At 44.2% G+C, this 26,084-nt stretch overlaps 1 protein-coding gene across 1 annotated transcript in view; it reads left to right on the top strand.

Annotated features, from left to right (window-relative positions):
• The window catches only part of LOC119453749 (cardioacceleratory peptide receptor), a 196,515-nt gene that overhangs the window by 144,771 nt on the left and 25,660 nt on the right, over window positions 1–26,084 (top strand). The window contains exon 2 of the mRNA XM_049668432.1: window positions 25,517–25,646. Within this exon, the coding sequence (XP_049524389.1) occupies window positions 25,517–25,646 (130 nt within the window). The remainder of the gene's footprint in view (window positions 1–25,516; window positions 25,647–26,084) is intronic.

Raw genomic sequence — 26,084 nt, 5'->3', positions numbered from 1 at the left:
CTTTACTGCCCCATGGTTCTAAATTGCATAGGGCAGTTATGTTCAGCTCATTTCCACCAGGAAAGGCGAACACTGTGCACAGCGTAAGCTACTGAAGCGCCCACAGCGAACTTGATTTGCACACTTGGCCGTTCAGTCACGCGTGTGATTCCTTATCTGTCGGCAGATCCATTGTGCTGGGCGCGCTCCCCTGGGAAGGGTTGCTGTCAGACGGCGTTGGCGGTGTTGTGGACGGCTGTATTTGAAATTACGGCCTACATGGTCGTTGTAAGATAGCGACCGCGTGCGTGGTTGCTAAATAGACGAATGGTGCACCTGTTCGTCCTCGTGTGTTGGCAACCAACGTTGTACGCTCGTTCTCGTTTTGCCACTGTAGCTGGGGGATCATTCCTCGATGCGGCGTGCGAGAATTTACGTGTTTAAAAATAATAAGTTTAACAAATGCATAGTCGCTTTAAGATTACATGATAGCGCGTGGCAGGCGACAGAGCAGCGGCAAACTAATGGGATAGACAAAGGGATGACTTCCGAAAACATTTATTCATAGATCTGAAAACACTATAACCCATACGCACGGTATGCACGACTGCACATGAAAAAACGAGAAGAAAGAAGGCTAATATGTATAACAAGAGATATGTCAGCTGGCAAACTTATACGAGCTGACACGCAAACATGGCCTGTTTCTTTGCTCAACTCGTAGAAAATGCAGTGACTTTCTCGCGAAGTTTCCCAACAACAAAATATGCAGTACCAACCCACCCAAGCATGCAGCTTGCTCAATTCGGTTTCAAGAGTAATTTTGGCATGAATTGCGTGTACCACGTTACTTGTACCGAGTTCAAGGTTTTGCCTTCAAAGTCAGAGATTCAGATTATCTGATTGCATGATTATTTTCAGCGTAGAAACAAAATCGTTAAGCACGAACTATTATTACGTTAAGCCTACAGTGACACTAGCAATATCAATTACTGATGAGCTCACATACCACACTCATCCTGTAATGCCAAATTCCCTCTTAATTGTAATCTAGAAAACAATTGTTGCTGTTTTTAAGTACATCCTTTGTATGAAAATTATCAAAAAATTTAATTAGGTGTTGAACACAACTTTAGATGAAAAAAAAAGTCTAAGCTGCAGTCTTCGTAGTTAGCGCTGAACCACCGACCTAGTAAGGATTGTAATATTGCGCCCAAGTATAAACGAGTGTCAATTTCACGACTAGAAAATACATCCTGAGATTCTAAGGCTCTTTGATACCCTTAACGTAATGGCTTTGAGAATCCTTAATTTTGACTCTAATTTCGTAACATGTTTATGTACTCTCACACGACAGATAGACTGCCTGATCCTGCTGTTAAACTAAGCAATAATTGCTGGGCTCACTGAATAAATCTTGGAAACTGCTTCAAAGCGCGCACTGTGAGGCTCTCCCCCCACTGTCTAAACAAGTACGAAACTCCCACGCAGGTGCAGACCCTCCGTAATGCCCCGCAATAAAGATAGTTTAAGCCTCTGAATACCGCCCTCCCCCATTTCTCAGAAAGCGGCAGCTCCCAGCTTTTCTCTCTTTCCCGTTAGTCAGAACTCCCCTCTCCTCCGTCCTATTGGACCAGAGCCGTCATGTGACACCGCGCGTCTTTTCATCGTCTTTCTTGTTTGCTCGGAGCAGAAACTGTGCGCTTTTCGGACCTTCCCTGGCGCCATTTCTGTTCTAAGTGTGCGGCGAATAATGTGCCTTTGAACTTGAATACTATAGGCGCCTCGGCCATGCAGCGCATCACTCAGAACAACTGGACTCATGCATGCGCTTCAGGAGAAAGAGAACAAACGTCAGAAAGAACTAACGAGTGACGAATGAGCAACCACCGAGCAGTGCTAGCCCATTTTGTTGCTGAACATTGCATCTTGAAGTTGTGGATTTATCACTGCCACAAAAAGGATGACTGTGTCTTGATCGGCGTATCCTTTGAAAGAGTGAGAGTTATCTCCGACGATCTAAATGGAAGTGATCAAACATTCAGCTATCTTGTCGCCGCCTAATTGCAAAAGCATGTAATTTTCTCACCATGTGCGTCGGATGCGATTGTAAGATGGCGCGGCATGGCGTCGTATTGTCGTAAATAAAATTGCCCAGCAAATTGTGTCGGTTCGCGTTATTGGAAAGTACCTATATATATATATATATATATATATATATATATGTGTGTGTGTGTGTGTGTGTGTGTGTCGTGAAAATGTAAGGCTTTTATGCTATCGGTTCCACGACAAGTTTTCTGTTCTTCTATAGAACGGCCTCAGCCTTGCTAATCTCTGCAGAACTGATCTTCTGGGTTTTTAAATATTATCAAATTTTTTGTATGTTTTTTTGACGACTTCACCGAAAATACGTGGCTTTAGGAGATGTGAAACGGTGGACATTACTCGATACACTAACGCAAACATCCCGCTCTTCTTCTTCTTTCTGGGGTTTTACGTGCTAAAACCTGTTCTGATTATTAGGCACGCCGTAGTGGAGGGCTCCGGGTTAATTTTCACCACCTGGGGTTCTTTACCGTGCACTACAACGCAAGCACACGGGCGTTTTTCCATTTTGCCTCCAAGCAAATGCGGCCGCCGCGGCCGGGATTCGATCCCGCGATCTCGTGCTCAGCAGCACAATGCCTTAGCAGACTAAGCCACCGCTGTGGGTCCCACTCTGATCCTTACCATGCTACTGGGGGTTAGATTGGGAACACGTCTCTATTGCCACGTGGTGTTCTGGCGAGCTTTAGAAAAGAAGAGAACGAGTATATTGTTGACATAAAAGCTGTTGTACTGATGCGGTGTGCGAAACTATCCTCGTTTTTATTCTTCCCAGCGTAATATAGCACTGCACTCAGGCAAAAGAAGACTGCTCGCTGATTATATACGTGTGTTTGAGTGATAAGGCACCTACGAGCTCTAGTACGACCGAGTTACAATGGCCATGTTTGCTAAAATGCATCGGAGTACGCGCTGCTTTCTATTTCTTCAGAATGTTTCAATTATATTCATTTAAACATTGTACTGCACTACGAAAAACTTATGAGGCTGACGAAGGAGGAAATTTAAAAAAATCTTGATACATTAATTTTTACATACTATATCTGTGGAGCTCGACAGAATTCATACAACGCTTCAGCGACTTTTCAAACCACTAAAACTTACAAGTTTGTTGATTGAGATACTGCTCTGCTGCAGTTACGAGATGAAGGTAACTAGAATTTTTAGAGCTTCTTTTTTCTATGTTAGCAAACCAAATATAGCCCCATGGAGCAACATCGTTCGTCTAAGGTGGTTGGTCAATCCATTATACTTTAGGTTGCTAGAAAAACATTCCATTATTTCGCAACTCTATGAGCAAGGTCAGTTTCCTGCTAAAAGATTAAAATATCATCCCCAAACTTCCCTCTTCGTTAGCTCTCTAAACGATACGTTATTTTGCAAACAGTAAGTTGCACGAGTGCACTTCGTGCATTGTTCGACCCTTCTGGATATAGCCGTTCAGAAATATATCTTTATGTTGCAAAATTGTCCCCATAACATTCCCGGCTGTTCTTTCGGCCCACACTTACTTTGGTCGTGGATAACTCCAGTTTCAGGATCATTGTGATGCATTTAGGTTTTTCCACGGTGGTCAAACAGTCGAGGAAGTTCTCCGCAGATCGCTCGAAAAGCTCGAAATTGAGCTTTTATGCTTTAACGCGATGGCGCTTGTCATCATCGTTCAGGCATTTGGGCGCGCACTTATCGAGCAGCCTTTGCATTGTGAACTCATCATTTGATTATGAATGTGACTCGTTCCATGTATTTGTGTAGTGTATCGCCAATATATTTATCAGATATTATTTCAGAGGCTCCTCGTGGACATGATGAACAATTTCAGGAGTTGAAGCCGTCAAAGGCCTCACGGGCCTTGGTGCATCATGGGAACCAATTACGTCCCTTTGAAATTGTACACGCCAATTAACGGTGGACTAGGAGTCAGTTTTTCGTCAATCTCATTTGGAGTTTTCTTCTTGAGAAAACGAAACTTCATGAGAGCCCGCTGTTGAAAATGCGGAAATTCTGCGTTCGCCTCCGACATGGCTCGAACGACTGCTTGAAAAACAAAAAAAAACACAATAAACTATTATTGAGACATGTGAAAATATACACTCCTTCCCACGAAAGGATGTTCCTTTTAATGAATTTAATAAACTTATACACAATATTTTCAAAAGGGGTTGAATCGAGAATTTTGCAGCACCCTTGTATATATATTAAAACCAGATTTCATTGATAACAGTTATTGACACCCACTGTATTACACAAATCTAGATTATATTGTTCAAAAAGACAACCCAACCTCATCTTTGCAAAAACAGAGTTTAGACGGCAGCTCGCCAAGGCATTGTCAATTGTCATGGCAACGATGTAGCAATTTGTGATTCTTTCGTTACAATGAATCTTTAGTAGTCAGGTTTCGAAAAGCACCTACATAATACATCACATAATGACGATGTTCCTGCTTAAAGTTGCTGGAATATTTCCATCCATCTAACGTACTATGTATAACAGGAAATGTTTTCGATGCGTTTATGGTAATTGTTTAATAATGCTTCTACTGCATGTCTGCTTGAACGAGAAGTTCCGTTACAACATGGAAAAAGGAAAGCATATTAGCTTGATTAGTTTAGGCAGCAAGCGTTTCTTTTTTTTTCTTTCTCATTCGATGCTCGCGGCAAAAGCTGCTTAGCATTCCTGAGGAACTGCAGGTGCACCTTGCATCTATTACTGTTAATGCCGTCCACGCTAACTCAAAGTAACTACTTTGGTTATTTTTGTGCGCTCAATATATCTTTCTCACACAATGCGGCTCGGCTTTGCAAACTTACTTACATATATGTATATAGTAGTTTTTCTCCCACAGAAGCAACTTTAGGTAGTCCATTAATAAGTTCTTGCCCCTGGCCGCATTATTTATTTCAGCTTGGGTAACCAGAAACTACTTGCACCTACATTAATTAGCTTCTGCGTTTCCTGCATTGCGATACGGAGTTAGGCATGGTAGAAGAGCCCATAAATATTGTTAGGAATGGCCGCAATCTAATAGATGATGTCTCCTAGATTGAGACTGATCACCTACTGGTGCTGGGCTCGAGCCTACTCCATAGCGTTGGGGGAAGACGAGCACGCCCCATTCTTCCTACGTTGCCATTAAAGCATCGTTGTATGTACTTGCAGCGGAAGCACGCGCCCGATGACAGGTAAAAGAGAACGCATGTGCCCAGTCAAGCCCAGCAAATAAAAGTTACTCACGATGCAGCATCATGAATAGCAACTCAGCATAATAAATTGCGTTGTTGATAAGCATCACCTTCACGAGTATCGTTTTTTTTACTGCTGTAATAAGATTGCGAAACTGAATTGCGAACGGAACGCTCAGTGTAAGAATCGTGTCGCAGCTATGCGATCTTGACCACACACTACAAGGAACAAAACAGGAAAAAAAAAGGCAGCAATTTTATTTCTCAAATAAAGCAGAGCACAGTGTGTCAGAAGAACATTGGCCACACTAGTTGCAGTTTAGTTCTTTTATTGCGCTGGCAATTACACGGACATTCCAGGTGCATTACCGCCGTCGCCGTTGGCATCACAGTCGCCGTGATGGTCCCTGTAAAGTCCAAGTGTGGCAACATAGCGGCGGCGCGATGTTGCCACACTTGGACAATTTGGTGTGGGTGCGGGTGAAAGCGTGCGACTGTGAGACTGGAAGAAGAATGGTGGCGTGACGTCGCGCACGCTGGGCAGGAAGGTGGGGAGGTAGCGCACCGTCTTCCATCGGGCGCATAGGGTCATAGGGGGCGGGGAGGGGGCGCCGGTGGCGTATTGCGCGGCCGAGCGCCAGGGCGCTGGCCTTTCTTTTAAAGCGATCTCTAGGGGCTACAGAGTCTAGACGTGCCGTGGTCTAATGGCTTAGTTCTGTGTTCGCTGTGTTCTCACTTCTTCGTTCACGTCGATGCTAGAGGCAGCACGAAGGGCAATTCGCCCGCTGCTGCTGCCGCTCTTCCTGACACCACTGCTTTGACAGCGAGTGTCTGCGGTCATCGAGTGAGATCGTTCGTTTGCCTATGTACGTGTGTTAACACCCTGCGTGTTAATTTAGTCGGTAAGCGAATGTTTAAATGTTTATATGGCAGATAAAAGCACACTCCTAACTTCGGGTAGCTGTCTAATGATTTACTATCGCAATCGATTCTTTGCTTTTCAGGCGAAACTGCGTCATTTTTACACTGAAGCTTCATTGCATTTGTCGGATTCATTGGCAAAAAGTTGGGCCGGATGCCACGGGGCGGGGGTGAAGCACGCTTCAAGCACTCCGCCCATCATATAAATAATCATAAATAATAATAATTGAAACAAGTAGTGATTTCTAACCACTTTTCATGTTTGTGCGTCAACTATAAAAAAGGAGAGCATGGGTCCACCCGCGGTGTAGGTGAAGCGGATTCAAGTACTCCGCCCCTAATAGCAAATATAATCATAAATATTACTAAATGAAATAAATCAATCAGTGCGCGTTGCTTCAAGTCGAGGGGTATACTAGAACAGCACATGGACTCACGAGCAGGAGGAATTGCTATATAAACAAACGACAAAAATCTATGTGCAACCATACACCCTTGACTCGTGAGAGCCGTATGCCACCGGCTGTGGAGATGCCTGTGCCGTACAACCGAAAGACGGAATAGTGATATTTACAGTATATATATATATATATATATATATATATATATATATATATATATATATATTTCCATGCACACCCAAATGTGGCATCGAGAAGTTCATGACAACGCACGTTGCATGAGCTAGCCGTGATGACACTTCCCCTGTGATCATCGTTGGATTCTTCAATTTTCAAAACCAGACCATTTCAAAACCAGACAAAGAAATTGTTCACTTGCTTTGGTGTGGTTTGAAGTGCCACACCAATGCAAGTCACTCAACAACAGCCATGTATAGACTTTACCTTGGCCAAGATTCTGTCTAAGGTTGTAACCAAACCAATCAGTGTATATCACAGTAATCATAAAGCTATCGTCACTACCATTACCAAATGATGAAGATAAGTGCCCTTGCCTAAACCTAACCATTGCTAAACCTAACCCTGTGTGATGGTCTACAGCTTCGCTTGCCATCCACCGTCACAGAGAGGAAGGCGCCTCAATTTTTTTACAGCGAAGCTCTCTATGGCTAGGGTTCCCGGTATTTTTTAACTCCGTAAGCAAAAACTCAGGTCCCGAATTTGATGTAAAATAGCTTCATTCTAAGCAAAACCTTATAAGTCTCATCACTGGATATGCATTTTGAGTAAACTAGTTATCACTATTCACCCTTTTCACCCTCTGGTAGATAACAAACGTTTCTCAAATATTTACCCCTATGCGGACTGCGTCAGTCATGTCTACGTTCACACCGCCCTCTCTGTCATTTTTCTAAGCTCGTGCGTGCCTAGTTTCCTTCTGCTTTCCCGGGGTAGCTGCACCGTCGTGCGTTGTCCGCAAGACAAGTTGCCGTTCTCTATTTCGAATTTCACTTCTCTTCTCTCGTCGTAATGGGCAGTCCACGCACAGGGCGTGCTGCCGAGGAGCCGCGCGACTACGAATAGCGACGGTCAGAACAGACGTGGGAATGAAACCGGCGGCGGCGGGCAGAAAACCCCGATCATGGTCGTTGCCAAGATACCAGCCGCAAGCGGCTGTCCATGCACGGCGACGCAAGTCGTGTACTCTGCGCCGTTTGCCGAACGGCTTCGCTTACTTTCGCCTGCAAACCCGAATTATCGGCCAACCATTGTTTCTCAAAAGCGAAAAAAAATATATTCCGTAAAGAAAGCGGTGGTGTCCGGATCGTAATATACTGAGATCGAACAGCGCCTTTTCACTTGAAATGGCATTCCACAAATCTGTGGCTGCGTTCCCACTACTTTTTGCAAAACATCTTCGTAGCACTCGATTCTTGCCTGCGTCATGCGGTTTTTTTTTTCAGTGTATCCGCGCATACCGTGACGAATTATTCCTTTGGGCATTGTATACTTGCAGTGTGCAGTGTACCGCAAAATTACGTGCCACGTTTGAGGCTTAATGTTCTTTTCTCGCCTAGAGATAAAAACATATAAATCCTTAGCGTCAAAAAGAAATGTTAGGAAACGTTCAGCGCCTGCTTATATAGAGTCAGATAGTAAGCTAGTGAAATACTATTTATTATTTTATGAATGGGTGGCTGTGCAAAGCGTGAACCATAAAGTACCTCACAAAGTTTCTCTCATTCGCAGAAAAGCTTTAAAAATTCAATCCAGAAAAAAAATACTCATAAGGCTTTTGCGGCCCAAAGCTCAATCAACATCAGACTCTTCCCCGTGCCGCCCCTACTTGAAAGAGAAATAGAGACTAGAGGCTGATCCCTTAAGTGTAAAAGTCCGGCTTCCAAAATATTTTCAGAAAACATCTTTCAGCACACGTCATTATCAATGCAATCTTTGCTTATTCAGGCAGATATCTCGCCGGCTGTTATTAAACGTCAAATAATTTTATTTTCTCTTAATAAGGCTTACACTGGTGCGGTGTTCCCTACAGCCTCGCATTACGTTGGCTGGCCAAACATGGTTACATAAAGGAAAGATTCACTTCCTCTCAGAAGCTGCAGCGGGGAGCGCAGCACGGAAGCTACTGAATTTTGCCTACTTGTTCGCAGAGCAAACTTGACGGAGGCCTCCTGTTGAAATGGGGTCTCGAGCCTGCGAGCACCTGCTTTGCCGCCAGACGAACGCTTCTTAATTAGCGTTCCTGGCTCAAGTTATAGCCCGAAAGGTTCGTGCTGGAACCGCGTGTGCCTTGTTCTCTGGCCAGAAGATGAGAGCGCTGCGGAACGTCTTCGGTTAAGAAGCGCGCACGCGAGGTAATTTGAGCTGCACAGGGTGAGCCGTGTGTCGCCGCCAGACAGTCTCAATCCACTTCCTCGACCCTTCCCGCCTCCTACGTTATGCTGCCAAGCGTTTACTTAAAGTTACCCGCTTTAATCGCAGATACGCGTGCGCAAACGCAAATTAGACTGCGACGTGTTCTCGCTGAAATTTTGTCATCCCGGTGATCAATTTAGGCGCCATTCTGGCGTTCATGACTCACGTGTTTAAAAGCGCGCAAACTTTCGTGTACAAGAAAATTTATTTTTGAAAAGGACTTGCATGCTGAAAACATCACTTACGTAATATAGTATGCTAATGGGAGGGCGTTTGTGTGGGCAATATAGTCATTATAGGTCGGCACAATAAGGATTTAAACATTTGACGCTTATGGTTAGTCGCGGATGCCACCTACAAACTATTGCTTTGGTAATACGAATAAAGATGTGAGAAACTGTGCGAGAAATAATGTGCACCAGATCCCTTAGAAAGTATAAAAAACTCCGATTTCGCTGGCATTGCTAAACAGATTCATTCTTCGACAAGACTTGTTTTGCATAGTGGCTGGCAACATAACTCGAGCCTTACCAAAAAAATTATAAATGCCTGGAAAGCGACAATACTTCTCGCGCAAAGAATGTATCTATACGGCTTCAGAGATGTACAATGTTGGACCACTGTTGACCAGCTGATAACTCCATCGTCTTGTGCATGCAGCTCTCTTGTTCGGATTTGAAAGCCGCAATAGTTTCACCGATTCAACTCAGGGCAAGAGCTGCAATCGCACACTTCAAGCCACTCAGTCCTGAAAGCATACCAACGTACCGGACCTCCTGGGGAGGACCGTGTTTATACATATCCGTGCCCGAAATGTGCAGATATTTACGAGCTTTCTTTATTGACATGACATCAAAGGAAATGTCGGTACCTTTACGCCAATTGTCACATGGCAATGAAAATGAAGTCAGGAAATTTGCCCAGTAACACTGCAGAAAGTCAGAAAGCCCGACCACATAATACGTTTTGCACAATAGTTTGGCAAGCCACCGATATTAACACATTAATACACAAAATCATGCATAAGCATATATATGGCTGCACAAATAAATAAAATACTTTAAGTATCGGAGAACCCGCACACTTCATAGTTTTCCAAAGGAGTGGACGAACGCCAAGTCCACCGATTTACATAACATACCACACAATTACTTAACATCTAAAATGCTTACAATGATATATATATATATATATATATATATATATATATATATATATCTTCAGTAGTTTTGTGATTTTTATGTTATCAGGCCTTAATGGTTAACTTAAATCTAAGACGACATTTAGCATACATCGAATAACTTGATGTTTTCTATGAAATCTTTTAGAGCAACAAGCGTGTTTCTATAACTCTTCTTTTGTCCATCTGCGAAGTGTCTTTTTTGAGGGTAAATGGTCGGCAATGCATTAGCATGAACTCAGCCCTCAATATTGATCTTGCGGTGTCGTGTCTTGGGCATTCGACAAGTAGATGGTGCACATTTCCGTGTGCATAGCCACGATGCACTGCGGTATAGAGGCGCGCTTTATCCTGCACGAAAGTCTTCCGCGTGTATGCATGCAGTACCCAGCCATAGACGGCGCAGTACATTTTCAAATATCTTAGAAGTGCGCTGCAAATCAGACCAATCAGACTACGAAGACAGAAGCACAAGCAACTGAGCGAGGAGCTCAATTACGTCTGACTCCTCCACGCCAGAAAGATGTTTTGACAATAACGGTAAAAATTGTGGTCCCTGCGCACATGAGCACTCTTTCTAACAATCGCAAGAAAAGAGTGCGGCGTTTTCTTTAATGCGGGCTCGAGCAGAGAATAGACCGCGCAAGAACCAGTGAATCAGGAAAGTACTATATAACTTTCAGCGCTCTAAAGAAAAAAAATTCTCTGCGAGCGTATCTTCGTTAATGCTTAGAGAGTCGTAGCTAGAATTCGTGAAAACACAGCATTTTTTTGCGGTCGGCAAACGTGCGTGGCGCACGAATGAACACAGTAGGATAAAATTTCGCTATTTTACTTTAAGGGACTTTCTGTGCTGAAAGTGAAGTGACTCGATAGTTGAGTTTCCTGTGCGGCGCTTCGCGTTTCCGTCTCCCTGCTGGTTTTTTTATCACCATTGTTCGCCATTTGCGGTTCATGTTCTCATTGATACCGGTTGCGGGCTTTTAGGCTTCCCGAACGCCAATGTATTGAGCTGTGAATTTTTCTTTATCCTGTTTTTATTGTATGGTGTGACGTGCTCCTGGGCTAGAAAAAAAATACTGAATTACCTGTACGATGTGGGAACTGGAGATATTGTTACAGCCGCTACGACGTGTTTCGTATGATCGAAAGTGAAGGAAGATGCCGCTGCTGTGTTTTGTGCTATGTTGCGTGCCGTTTTCCGCGGTGTTTCGTACGGTGCGACAAAGTGGTCCGTCTCGCCCCAGCTGCTGAAGTGATATGCATCCAATCGGGAGTTTCGCACAGCGCAAAATGGAAGAAAAAGTGGTAACACGGCTGCTTCGTTTGACGCCGCCCTGCTACATCAAGTGTGGGTTGCTCCGAGGGCTTTTCGCCCCCTGCGTAATCGGTAAATTGCGCACGGCGTAATTTACCGCGTGCGTAATCAGGTGCGTAGTCAGGTTAATTCAACCAAAAACTTGAGGCCAATTATGTAGCTTTACAGGACCATTTTGAAATGTTTAAACACGGAACTAAACATTTATGATCATTACCGGCAACTTTAAACGTGTGCCATACAGTTTGTAACTAAGGAGTAACAAGCATTTTCCCTTGCAAATGATGTTCCCTGGGCATGTACGTTATGTGTTATTCGAGTAGCTTTTTGGTTCTGTGTAAATCAAAGTGCTCGAAGCAAAAGGCAAGAAAGAAAAAAAGACCATTTTATAACGACTCTTTACGAGCAACACGTGACTGGTCTGAGTGGCTCTGGAAGTGCGTAGTACTGAAGAGTCTTAATTTTCCTCCGGCTTATATATATATATATATATATATATATATATATATAATGATTATGTGTCTGTTTGCCAACAAGTCTCATCTGCAGAAGTGCTCGGTACTTGCCTACAACAAACCGTCTATTTTCGTACCATTGCCCCCGCCTGTACACGAATCTGTCCAGAGACCGCGTCGCGACTATGAAGTGTCGCTTTGTGTGCGCGCCTTCGTCTTCCGCCAACGTCGTTACTCACCGAAAGCAATCAGCGTTAGGGGCAATATCGTCGTCTGGAATAGCGAGATATGGCCCCATGAAAACACAAACTAAGCGTCGAGCTCGTATATAAGTCACTACGAACCTCTCGCGTGGCCGGGAAGCGCGGCAAGCCGGAAATAGACGTCCGAGACTGTCACGAAGATTCAGGATGGTCTCGGATCATTCGGGGGTCCTCGGGAAAACGACGTCTACCGTTATGCCGCCGTGCCAGATCCGCACGATTCCCGGAGAGAGCTGCGCGTGCTCCACCCGCCTCAAGGTCGACGCCCAGTGAAGCAGCGTGCGAAAAAGCCACAGGCAGCAGAGGCTATACAGCTTTCAGGTCATCGCAAGACGTGCCGAAACGCTCACTGTCGTCATGAGCTGAGCGAATAGCCCTTGATTTTGACAAATGACAGAATAGCTGTCGAGAGGGAATTCCTTCTCGCAGTTCTCGTAAATGGGTTTTTGAAAGACACGGTCAAGACTCTTCTTTCTTTGGCTGATCTTTTCTCATCGCCACCCACATGAGATTTCACGGATACATTTGCAGGTAGATTGCCGTTTCTCATAGTAAACAACAACAACACAAACAACAACGTATACATAAATTGTGCGGCTTGACGTCACACCCGTAGTCGTGGGCTCCTGAATGAGTTTTATTACCTGAGCTTTGTTAACGTGCACATGAGTCTAAGTACACGAATGCTTCCGCATCTCGCTCCGCCTCACCACCACCTCCCAATAATTGCAGCCGTGGCGACCGTAATTCAAACCGGTGACCTCGTGATAATCTGCAGGTCTCCATAGCTACTGAGCGCACGGAAAGAGAGGCGCGCCGTGGTGTCCGCTGTTCAGTTCTTTGTGTTTGTTTCATGTTCGCTACGATTGCTTCGCGAAGTATCAACCAACCTTCCCAAGAGCAGATATTTTGAGAGAGATAAATGAGATGCAAAATGCATGGAGGTTAACCAGAGGAAAAACATCCACTTGGCTACCCCGCTCTGGAAAAAAAGTAGGGAGAACAACGGAGATAAAACGGAAAAGCACACGTAGACAGAAGCACGTACACGTACACATGCATAAGCGGGTATTTCAGCGGCGGCCACCGCCAAAAACAAATAGCTGTAACCCAGGATGTCATGCATTCCGTGTAACCTAATGATGACTTCAGTGCTTGCTGGAGCAGATGTAACGAGTAACGCCATTTGCGTTGGAATTTTCATGCATCAAAGCTGGTTCAGTTAACGACCTCCACTGAAGCCCCGTTTCGTTTTAAAGCGAAGCTATGAAAGGCCAACTGCACCAAAACTTTACTTTGTCTGAAGCGGTTTTAAGTGAGTCGCATACAGGTTGTTTCAGCGAACACTTGCAAATTTTTTTAAAGGCTGTGTGTGGCAGATAGCACAATTCTAGTTCATGAGCTGGTCTTCTCGAAGAGATGGTCGTTCCTTGCTCAATATATTGAAATGCATAATCGGCTAACAAAAATTCACTAATAAAGTTTTAAAATAATTACCTTATGGCCCATATTGCAAAAATGCATTTGCGTTCCAGTTACTTTTGTGCTTCAATGCATAAAACAACGTTTTCTTAATAAAGTAACTGGAACGCCAATGGAATTCTCCGCGAAGTTCAGGAATTCATATCTCGAAACTGATGTCATCCTTAGAATTCGTTTCATGTGAATCCGCCTTGTGAACTCTACGGCTAGAATTTGTGAATTGCAATTTAATCGATAAGGTAAATATTTAAAACTCAATTAGTGAATTTTTTAGTTGATTATTCATTTCAATTTTTGTGCAAGTAATGTCCGCCTCTTCGAGTAGACCAGCTCATGAACTATGTATAGAATTGTGCTATCTGCCAAGGCAACCTATCAAAATGTTTGAAAGTATTCTCTGAAACACCCGGTATGCCACGCACGTCATTACCAGAACCTAATTAGTTCCCCAGGGCGATACTATGTGTATAGCCACAGCCCGAGGGAATGCGAATAAACTTTCTGCTGTTCAGGTACAAGGCAAGGTGAGTTGTCGGTGTAAGCGCCCCTCATACTGATCCACAAAGAGGCCGGCCTCTCGAGACCTCATTAGCGAACAATAGTATTTTGAAATTCGAAAAGGGAACGCTTCAAAGTCTGAATGAAAATAAATTAATATAGAGTAAATGTGAATCGGTTAATCACTGTCCTTTTTTTGTGGGGCTTAAATTTGCGCGTAGATATTATCGCAGCATACATGACTGCGGTGTCCTTGAGCAGCTCCTCTGTTGGTGGTGACAAGTGGTCGCCTTTCAGCTCGCTCTTTTTCGAACGTGAAACTGCTTCAAAATCGGTCACAGGTCACACGCTAATACCGCATGTAGCGAAAACATTCTTTATTGTTATCAATTATATCTTTCCAATTTCTACCCCCACGCGCCTTACTTTTGCATCGTTGACTGGAGGAAAGAAGCCATACCTTGATCACCCATGCGTCACTTGCACAGGTTGCGCTGTTGTCGTTCCACGCCTGACGCAATTCGAACTAAACTTAGCTTCTCGTTCGGCGTTCAGAGAGGCACACCTCGGCAGTACGTTTGTCGATCCTAGCCAGAGTATTTGCGTTCGATAGATCTTACCCAGGCGTGTTACGTATAATCCATCAAACTCAAACCTGTGTTCATGCGCAGTAACAAGCCTAAAAGTGCGCAGGATTTTGCAGAAATTTCACTCTTGCTCGGTTGTGACGCCTCCACGTTCGATACGTACGATGTAGAAATGGCGTGAGGAGACTCCAGCAAAAATACAGACGAACTCGCAATACCTTTGGCCATGGCGGAACGTATCCGTCTCCGTAGGACTCCAGGCGCAGTAGATTAATTAAGGCAAGCGCGAGGGCCCCAACCATCTACGAGTGCGGCTCGCTCGATTGGCGCAGAGTATACCTTCACGAGTCACCAGTAGGGGCATGCTATCTTTAACGTATAGTGCCCAAAGTCCTCTAAAAACAAACAGGCCTACTATGAATAGAATACTGAGTGAGCACCATATTGAGAAATCTATATGCCAAATAAACCCCATATCCGATAATCCGATATGAAACATATAGGATCCTATATAAACCTGTTTTTTTCCATATATCATATGATGTTATTGGATATAGGAGTTATGGGCAATTCGGGGCTTTTCAGTAGGGCAGGATTACAGAATTAGACCGTAAGAGTAGCTGCAACCTAGATTATGCATGCAAGCTTTGTCATGCATTAATAAATGTAACCTTTGTATTTGGATACGTCATTTCTTTACCCTAGTGCTCGTGCATCCTCGCCTGAGCACGCACGTGATGTTTTCCATAGCGAACTGCAGCTTCGCCCCTGATACAGCCTTGTCGACTTTTGTTTTAGTTTCTATTGGAATAGTTGGCAGCATCGTTTATTGAACACTGAAGATCACAAAGTGCAGAGTGTTGCCATGGATAACAGGCAGCCCTGCCTGTTATTCCAGTTGTTTATTTATTGGGTTGCAATTTTAAAGTGGAACTTTCTTTGACCACTCAGGCTACACATGGATTCCGTACATGCTTTGAATAGAGTCTGTGGTTCACATAGATTGCAACATACGCATTGAACGTGCATACTTTTTTTCAGGCTCTTCAAGCTTTTCTTAACAGGAATGAGTGCTTCGATAGATCCCGTACGTTACATAAATAGGGTGCTTCTTTTTTGGGTAAAACCCGATAATGCCCGATTATCGATTATCTTATGAAATGTAATGCTTAGTTTGGCCCTGTTCAGGGAAAGATATCGGTGCCTAAATATCATGTCGTTTGCGAAGTATAACATTGAAAGGCAGCGACAGAAGACTGCGTCTCAGAAATATGTAAGATTCAAAAAAATTTTAACTTGTTTCCAAGTAGAGCAGGATGGCCCACAGCTTCGAGCTGCCTTCAAGTAGCAAGCGCACGGCTCGGCAGCAGACTCCCCCCCTTCACGTCACACTCAAGAGGGTGCCACTCAAAGACCTCGGGGCGAATACCACTTAGATCGGGTATGTGAAGGTAAGGATGACATGAAACAAATAGAGTCGGAGACAAATAATACACACATAATAACCTACAATAAATTTATTCCATATAACTCGGTATTACCGCTTAAAACGCCCAAAGGGCATTTTGCTTGCAACACATTACTTGACGTCTTGCGCATAGGAAATGGCGTCGGGTATTAGGTAAACTTAAAAAGAATGCAAAAGTGTGACCGAATAAAACCTTGATGAACTTTATCTTTCATGTTTATCAAGTGTGCGAGTTTTTCGACCATTATATACGAAATGCTCCTGGACATTATTCGCTGCGAAATCGAGTAGTCGAGTAGTCGTCACCACACTCACTGTGGCTTGCTCCTGGCGTGGTCTGCTGGTCTCCTTGTGTGTCACGTGCGTGTACGGCGTCGGCTTTTCGCCATTGCTGTTTCGTTTTCATTGTGCACTCAGCGTGCGCTGCGTGTTCCGTCGCCCGCTCCGTTTGGCATAGACATTCCGACTTTGTTGCTGCCCGACGCGTTAAGCATATCACGAAAGAAGTTTAATGCCATTCTTACGAAACTAGGTGATCACAGCGGTGCGTTCAGCGGCGTTGCAGCAGAAAGGGGTTGGGAACGTCTGATACATGGTCGGACAAAATTAGTGAGCAAAAGAGCATACGTAGTCTTGTGCTGCAGTACAAACCTTCGCGCAATTTTTTATTAAAATGAATTACTTCCACCGTGACAGAGCTCGCCCCTGCATGCTGTTTGGCTCAGCGTAACCCTTTGATTCCTTGCTCCTACCGTGGGTAGCGTGCACGTTCCCCTGGCTAGAATCATCCAGCGTTGATAATTAATGCTATCCCGTAAGAAAGGCGGCAACGTTTCTATGATCACCGTTTCTAATATATTTTGCCATGTAAGTGGGTCATACCTATTCAAAACCAAAAGAAGAAACATGTAAGTTTAAGTTTGCGGGGAACTCTACCGAGTAAGTTGCTGGAGCGCTGAGCACACAAAGAAACCGGAGGGGGTGGGGGCAGACGTATAAAGGCGAAACGTTAACAAGCTTATCTGTATTTTTTAGCATAACACTTTTATTTTTAAACTCACAAAATAGTCATTTCCCAAGTGGTCACCTGCAGTTAGACAGTGCGTTGAACAGAAATAGTATTATGCTAACCTAAACAATTTTTTTTCTGAATTAGATAGGGGAAATGATATTTACTTGCAAGAAAATAGTGCAAAGCATGCTTGCGAATTGGGAACGATATCACACGTTACCCCACTATTGTTCAAGGTAAACCGTTTCTCAGTAAAATAACGACTCTTTTGTTCTCAGAAACAGTTTTCTATTTGCCACCCAAAGTTACTGTAATTACGAGCCAAATGTGAAATTCGTATTCATCTACAATGCGGCTTTCAGTGAGTGAGTGAAACAACTTTATTGAGAACAGCGGATTGAGGCCTGGGCCTAGGCGGCGCCAGGAGCGGTAGAGAGACCCTGTCTCCCGGCCGCCTCTCGAGCTTGCTGGATGGCCCATAGTTGATCTTACAGATCAAAGCTGATCAGCGCGGCTTTCCACAGCGCCCCAACCCGTTTTGGGTAGACTGCATTTTTATCTTGAATATGTGCGCAATCCCATAGAACGTGTTCTAGGGTGGTGTGTTCTGTCCTAGATAATTTGCGCAAGTCATATGGGTACAGTTCGGGCTAGGTGCGATGTAGGTGCACCGGGTTGGGAAAGGTTTTGTCAACGCAAGATTTTGCGCATAAGCCCTGTCATCGTGGTTCATTTCCGAAAATGTGTAGACTCTCATTTACTGACTCGGCGCGATGTTTTTGACTGAGTCACGAGATTGTGTCCCAGCCCTCGAGAGATGTGCCCGTATGACAAATATAAATAGATGTAAAAATAAATTCTGGAAGTTTATGTGCCAAAACCAACATATGGTTATCAGGCACGCAGTGTTGAACTCTGCATTAATCTTGACCACGTGGTTTGACCTCACATTTAAATGCTTCCGTCACGGAAGAGGTCGAATCAGCGACCTCCAGCTAAGCAGTGCGACACAAGAGCCCCTGGGCGATCACATCGAGCGGTTATATGGAAGATACATTTAATATAAAAGCATTGTTGTCCTCATAATGCTGGCAATACTCAAACTAACACAATGAAAAAATACAGATGGTAATTGGAGAGCGCCGTGCTATGCGAGCACACAGTCAGAGCGCGAGCAAACGCATTAAAATGAAGCTATTCTCAGCCGTAGCATAGGAGACGACAAAGGCGAGTCCACCTCCTGATGTCACGGGAGCACCGCTCGCAGCGCCGCCATCGGTAGTGCACCAGGCAAATAGTCTTGGCGCGGTTTTGCGATTTGTTAACGAAAGGCAAACAGCGTGGAAATCGAGATGAATATTTGCGAAAAACGGCTTCAGCCTTCAGCAGAAAAAGGATTACCAAAGAAGCAAGACAAAGGATTAGTCGCCGCATAAGTAAAAAACAGCTTGCGCTTTCTTCACGCTGCTCCTTGTAAGCCTTTCCTTTAGCGTGGTGAAACGCCGTAGCCCGCATGGCAATTTCCGGTGGCGCTTTTCCATTTCAGATCCTTAATAAAAACATCCCCGACCCGCTTGCGCGCATAATTTTCATCATTGCTGGTGTAGGAGCCCGCAGATGTTGGAAGCTAATAAGATACAATAGAGATAATATGATCCGTAATAGCTTTGTGTTCGAGTAACAAAACGCCATTTAAACTAATATCCTGGTCTGCGGGGACCTGAATATTGCTGCTTATTTCTCGAAATGTAGATTCGCAGAAAAATATACAATAGAAATCTCTAATTTTGTTGTGATACAGCTTTCTGGTCGCTGCAAATCTCCAGAAAAAAAAAAAAACTCACAATGGTGGCTTACCAAACTGTTAAAGCCACGCGTATTTCTTGTGTCTCTTTCTTGCTGTTTCCGCGGTCATATCTTAATCCGTTTCCTATACGCAATGAATAGCGATCACGTAGCACCAGTTTCTGGGATGACACTCTGATTATTCAAAAAATACGTGATTCGAGATAAACGATTTTTTTTCTCAACAAGCATTATTTTGAGCGATAATTGTAAATACTGTTACACATATTCAAATTACAATAATGGCTTTTATATAAGGTTCTTAGGGGTCATATTGTGTATTTGCAGAACTGAAATACGCAAGTTCTGATGGGAAAACGTTTTGTTATTATCTCTGTGCTTTATGCCATCTTCAAAAAAAAACGGCTACAATAATTACACAGGGAAGTACATTGCTATTACAATTTACAGTGTCCCGCTGTGCATTTATTTTCGCAGTGGGAAATGGTAACTAAAACACTCGTGCATCTAGCTGGCTTAAGTTCATGGTGCTAATCAAATATACCCGGTGTCAAAGTTAAGTTGACAGGTTCTTTTTTTTATTAGGCACAGAGACGTACAGTAGTGTTATATGTGGCGAGGGGTACACAACGTGATATGATAGTTAGCGTTGTTAGCAGTGCAATTAACAAAAAAATATTGATTAACTTTTGACAGGCTGCATTAAGCAGGCACGTTTGTATTGAAATGTTAGATGCAGCCGTGTTTCTACAGAGTTCCCCTTGGCAGAATTCTTAGCGTATCCGTGCTTTGAGACATCGAACTGTGAAGCTTCATTGCCGTTCGAATGATTACGCATGCAAGACAGTGACGACCGGCGCAAAGCTCCTCCCTTATCTCGGTATAACAGAAGCTACCATCATTACAAGCTGCGCGGTTCCGTGTTTTAATAGCGGTTCCGACTTCTGCGCTTTGCGATTACGCCATCCGAGAGAGAAAGGGGAGCCGTTATCACTTTTGCCTATGCCTCCTCCCAGTTGTCAGAGTAAACGCCGCACGCAAAAGGCGCGTCACATAAGGCGTGTACAACAATTTCGGCTCGATGTGCGTGGCGGTTTCCCGCCAGTTGTGCCTTAGCACAGGTGCCAAAACATATGATGGACGGCCCATTGTTATAGCCCTCGCCACCGCCGATGCCTCGTTCACAAGTATCGGGATACTCGGCGTTGGCACGTCCCACCACTCGTTGTGCCCCTTTGAATCCTGACGTAAAGATCGCGCTGTTATCAGCAGTTGCCCTTTGGGCTCGCTATGGGACGGACGCTCGTTTAACCACATCTTCCAGGAGCATGACGTTAGGATCCTGATGATGCGGTGCAGTGTGCCACGGCTATGAACGCTGTGGCTCATTCGCTAGTCTATCGCGCTAGTCTATGATTGAAACTCACTATAGCAGTATTCAATATAGCAGACCCACCCTAGTCACAGCTTCGCTGGCTGTGGTAAAGTAGTGGAAGTAATGGAAAGTAGCGGAAGATCTTCACAGTAGTCGAAGGGCTCTGATTTTTTTTAATAATTAGGTGCCGTTTATGTGCCGAAGCCGCAAACGTAATTGGAAGATTTCCCACTTCCGCCGAAAAGGCGAAGCAGAGACTGCAGTAAAAAATTGTTAGACAGCTATACGCTGTAGGGTAATGCTTTTATTAGTTGCATAAGGTGCTGTTTGCGAGTACATTCGCTTACCAATCAAATTAATAAGTAAGGTGTCACGCGTGCGCATTCAAACATGGACGCATCTCATTCGACGACCGCAGACACTCGCTCTCAGAACGCTGGCTTGCTCAATAGCGGCAGCAGTTGCGAGGGAATGGCCCTTCGAGCTGCCTCTCGCACCAACGCGAACCAGGTGCCCGAGAAACAGCCCACACGAAGCCATCAGCTATCTTGTGTCGGCCAGCCTTCTAAACCAGCGCAGATTACCTAGCAAATAAGACGTGCGCGGCGGTGCTTAGCCGCGCCACGCGCAGCTTCGGCCGAAATAGAAGCGTCGAAGTGCCAATACACTGCTTCCCCCCCCCCCTCCTCCTAGCGCGCGCAAATGTCCCATATCCCGGCCGTGCGCTCGCCAAAAGGCTGTGTACCCTCCTAAGTTCCAGTTATGGAGATTTGTCCAATATATTGGACATCAAATACTCCATCACAATGACCTCCTCAGCGCATTTTTTGCGTAAATACCATTTGTCCAATATTTTGGACACCTACTAGTGCCATCTGTGAAGTTTTGTCGAAGTTGCGCCATGCGCATCCGGAAATAAAGGAGACGACATGGCGGCGTTCAGCGGAGCGGCCTTCTACGGCCACCGCCGGAGAAGTAAATGCTGTTCATTGTATTATTTGACCATTTTACCGTGTTTGTTATGATTAACTGGAAAAGTAATTATACAGGGAATATGCTGAATGGAAAATTTGAGTTGCGCGTTCGCTTGCTTTTCTCTGCTAGTGATTTGATGTTGCATGCCCAATACATTGGACACTGGCACTCAAGACCGTCATTGCGAATGTACTAACGCCACGTGCAGTGCGTTTAACGCGTGTTAATTTTTGTGTCACGCGACGTTTCTTTGTGCTTGCTTGTCTTTTAAGTGCGAAGCACGCGAGGAGCCCGGGCTGTCGGCGTGTCATGTCGTGGTCACGCGCAAAAACACAGTCAAAACAAGTACAGAATTAATCAAAACTGTTTCAAAATAATCTAACTTGTTTGAGAATAATCAAGCATTAAGCGCATTAATTAGCAGAAACTCGTGAAAGTCATGAAAATCTTGTTATTTGATCGCATGTCGTCGTGGCCACGCGCAGCAAAGGCTTTGGCTCCACGTGCGTGTCACTTTGCCTCCATATGCGTGCCGGTTTCCCACCAGTTGTGCCTTAGCACAGTTGTCAAAACGTATAATGAATTGCTAAACACAAGATAAACACAGGATAAAACACGATAAGCACAAGGAAAACACCGGCGAATCACTGCTTCGCACTTCCCCAGCTTTCACGTTGAGTAATTACCGCACCGCAAAGTTTAGCAAGGCCACTGTACCAAATTTTCTTTTATGGCGTGCACGCATAAAGGGCCTCTTTTTTGTTCAGGGAACGGGCCTCGGGTGTCGGATGACACGGCGGAGCAGATACTCCAGGGCAGCTCGTCAGACCTCGACTTGTCGGACAGCGACGGTGACACTATCACTGATCCGAGCTCTTCTGTGTCCCTTTAGGGCGAGAAATTATGACTCACTTCGTATTTTATTTGATATTTGTAAAATGGTGATTATAAAGGGTTTTTCCAGCATTGGTAACAATTTTCTTCTGTAAAGTAGCTTGCGTAGGTGCAAGCCCACTACTAAACAATTTACCTGACAGAGTTCCAGTGTCCAATATATTGGACATCATGCCATACTAAAACCATGGACATAACTGAAATAATAAGCGTCACTTTTTATCTTTGTTGTCTACACATCACATCTTGAAACTTTCAGGAAAATCTGTGAACCTAAATCCAACCCGGAAGTCAGGAGGATACACACTCCCAGCCTTCCGCCCCGGTGCGAGGATGAGCCGAGAACTTTGATGGGTTGGTTCGGCGAGAAGAGGGCACCGCAGCAACCCATCATCCCTCTCGGTTCACCTTCGCATCATTTCCTTCGCATTTAGAGAACACCTTGCAGCCCCACGATCTTACTGCACTGGGACTTTATACGAAACCATACGGCGACGCTGACACCCACGCCGACGGCGGAAAATCGGCTAGAGTGTCCGTATACAAGCTATCACAATAATAAAAGCGATAACCCACAGTGAGTAATCCGTTATGACCCTGCAGTAGTCTGACAGAGGTCGCGTGTATTCGATTACTAGATGCGGTGGCTGCGAGAAAATTTTGCGATCTTTGCAAAAAAATACAATAAAGTGGGACGTCATAAAAGTTAAGGCATATATATTTAAAGCCCTCGTCAAGAGATACATGGGAAATATTTGGCCCATAGGTTAACTTGATACTCGCGGCTAAAAATGAACAATAACATAAGAGAAAGCGTACCAAGGATAAACAAGAACAAGTTTGTTCTGTGTAGAGAACTCGACCCTTTCTACCACGAACTTTTTTACTTGAAAAGCAGCTTCCTTTGCCATGCTCCCCGGGGTTGGATGTGGGTCACCGGTTTTCGGTGTCTCACGTCATGGGGACGCGAGCCACACCAGGGCCGACAATGTGGAGCCAGTGAGTGCACAGCTGTCATATTTAAACAAACAATAAATTTTGGCACAAAACATTTTAATATAATGCTACATGACAGGTATCTCTAGAACACATAGACCGCTTAGTAGAATATCGGATGATATTAAACCACCTATTTGATATTCTTAAATTTCTTATGAGCTACTCCGTTATTCAGCACCTAGGTATCACCGCGTTGTCTGGCCTATATAGCACGACATTTTAACTCGAGAAGTGCAGCCAGTTGTGCACTTTTTTATACATATCATGACACAAAAAACAAAGAAGTCTGTGTTTTTATATCTATATATCTTATAACAAGTATCTACAACGTACAGATACTTCCTAATGGAAGAGTGCGTGAAATTCAACTCCTTCTGCAACATGCACTATTCAATTATCTTCGGCCTATCCCTTCTTTAACCACTGGGAATGTTTCACATGGTAGTTGCCCATTCTTGGCTAATCCTCAAGTATGGGTTTGGATCACTTCCTACGGAAGGCTTACAGAAGCTTTAGAAGAGATATTGACACCTGTCATCGCATTTATTCCTGCGACAAGCATTTACTTTGTCTCCGTACTTGCTACAACGCTGCGCTGACTTCTTACTCAGTGCGTCTGCTTAATTTGGCACTTGAATTTCGTCACAGATTGTAAACGGCGAAGTGCACAAACAAGAAGACATTCCATGACATTAAGCCTAAAAGAAAAGCAATTGTACCATGTGCGTCATAGGTTTACGGGACATGAGCTCCTGAACAAATGTAAATTTCTTCTCTCTTAAGGCATGCAACGCATAAAAAGTGGTCCGCTACATGCTTTGACAGAATAGAAATGCGGGAAAAACAAATACGAGTTGAAACATGGAATTGAAGCAATGTGCCAAGGCTTCGAAAGAATCCATCTTTTTCGCAATTGTCGTGTCTCGTGAACCTTTGGAGCCCACTGTGCGGATCGCTTTCATTTTATTCACATTGATAAAATCGCTTCACTAATCTGTAGCTTCACATGGATTGCACTATGTGCATTCAGCCTGCAGAACGCTTTTATGGAATGATAACGAGCAGATGTTGGTGCACGAATGCAGCGCAGGCTATTCAGGGCCTCGGGATCGTTTAGTGTTCTTTACATAGTGTAGAATACACTGTGATACTTTTGTACAGTGCTCAAACATTGAAAGACAACCCGAAACAAACGCCTTTTGTGCGTAAATAAGGGAAGTGCGATGCGGTAATTACTGTGTACACGATTTTTAAACATTGCGTATCGCGGAGTGTGTGTTTTGGAGTCAGAATGAGGCCACTGTTAGAAATGCAGGTGAACCTGAAAAATAAAACAACACGTTGGAATAGTTTTAGAATCGTTCGAGTTTTAATATTCCGAACTGTATATGCCACATATCCATAAAAACCTGGAGCATATATATGACATACACACATGTATTTCTCTGGAGATACAAAAATCATGCATACGCTGTTTTGTTCTTGAAAATTTTAAGACACGATATTGGTAAAGAAAATCTCAATACATCAGTGCGAAGAAAACAGCGCTTACACTTAACAAAAAAGTACAGGAGGAAAAATAAAAAACCTATATGGGTTACACTATTTCTTTAGATATAAAAATCCTGCATGCGCTGCTTTGTTCTTAACAATTTAAAGACACGACATTGTAAAGAAAATCTCAATACAACTGAGCGAAGAAAACAGCGCTTACACTTAACCTAAAAAGTATGAAAATAAAAAAAAACTATAATGGTTAGACTATTTCTGCAGAAATGTACGTACAGAGTACGTAAATGCAGTATTCTTTGTCACTTTTCCTCTCGCGCTCTTCTGCGAAACACAAGCCCATCTTTCTATATTTAACGTAAATCCCTCTCCTGTCTTGCGCTAGTTGCCAGCTAGCACAGAAGAGGCGTAATTGGAGATCGTTCGGAGAGGCCTTGATCCTGCAATGAGCATAAACATAGTCTGATGATGAAATTCCCCAACAGCGGTGCCATATTAGCGCTGAAATCAGAGTGGAACCCAAAATCCCATTCATCATTTTCAGACACCTAACGGCCTGCCCACATACCATCCAACCTTGTTGATAACCTTTTGTACCATTGCTCTCTTTCTGTCGTTGTGAAAGGGTGCTCATCATCGTAACGAACGCTTTTTTTGTCATTCTGCGCAGGTGGAGACGCTGACCTTCCTCTGGATCCTGTTCGCCTGCATTGTTCTTGGCAACAGCGCCGTGCTGGCAGCACTGCCCAAGGGCAGAAAGTCTCGCATGAACTTCTTCATAATGCACCTCGCCATTGCAGGTGACCCAGTTTGGCCACATTGTTCGAGGGAAATCCGAGAGTCAGGAACGTCGAATGTGTTATCTTAACCCAGCGCTAAAGCAGCTTTCACTTACATTAGACCAAACGCTGTGCCTTCTTTTTCGTGGTTCACTGGTCATCATGTTACACTGTAAACAATGTAGGGCCGAGGCTGCAATACTTGGAAGGAAGATCGCTTGCTAACGTAAAAGTGTCCTTCATGTATCAATGTCTTAATTTCAACACTCACCCTTCTGATTGCATCAACATGGCGAGAGTGCTCGCAAAAAGATTACAAAAATGTATCTTTCTTCTGTAGGGGAATGCATCCGCGCTTGCGTGTATTGGTGCAGGTAATATTCGGAATATCTGTTTTGCTTAGCTTGGGGGCATCTTTTTTTCACGGTTGCCGCGAGCGTTTTCTCCACTTATCGCTTG

This window comes from Dermacentor silvarum, chromosome 5 (genome assembly GCF_013339745.2).
Source record: "Dermacentor silvarum isolate Dsil-2018 chromosome 5, BIME_Dsil_1.4, whole genome shotgun sequence".
Taxonomy (NCBI): domain Eukaryota; kingdom Metazoa; phylum Arthropoda; class Arachnida; order Ixodida; family Ixodidae; genus Dermacentor; species Dermacentor silvarum.
The sequence above is the reverse complement of the archived record's forward strand: the minus strand, read 5'-3'. Positions and strand labels throughout refer to the sequence as shown.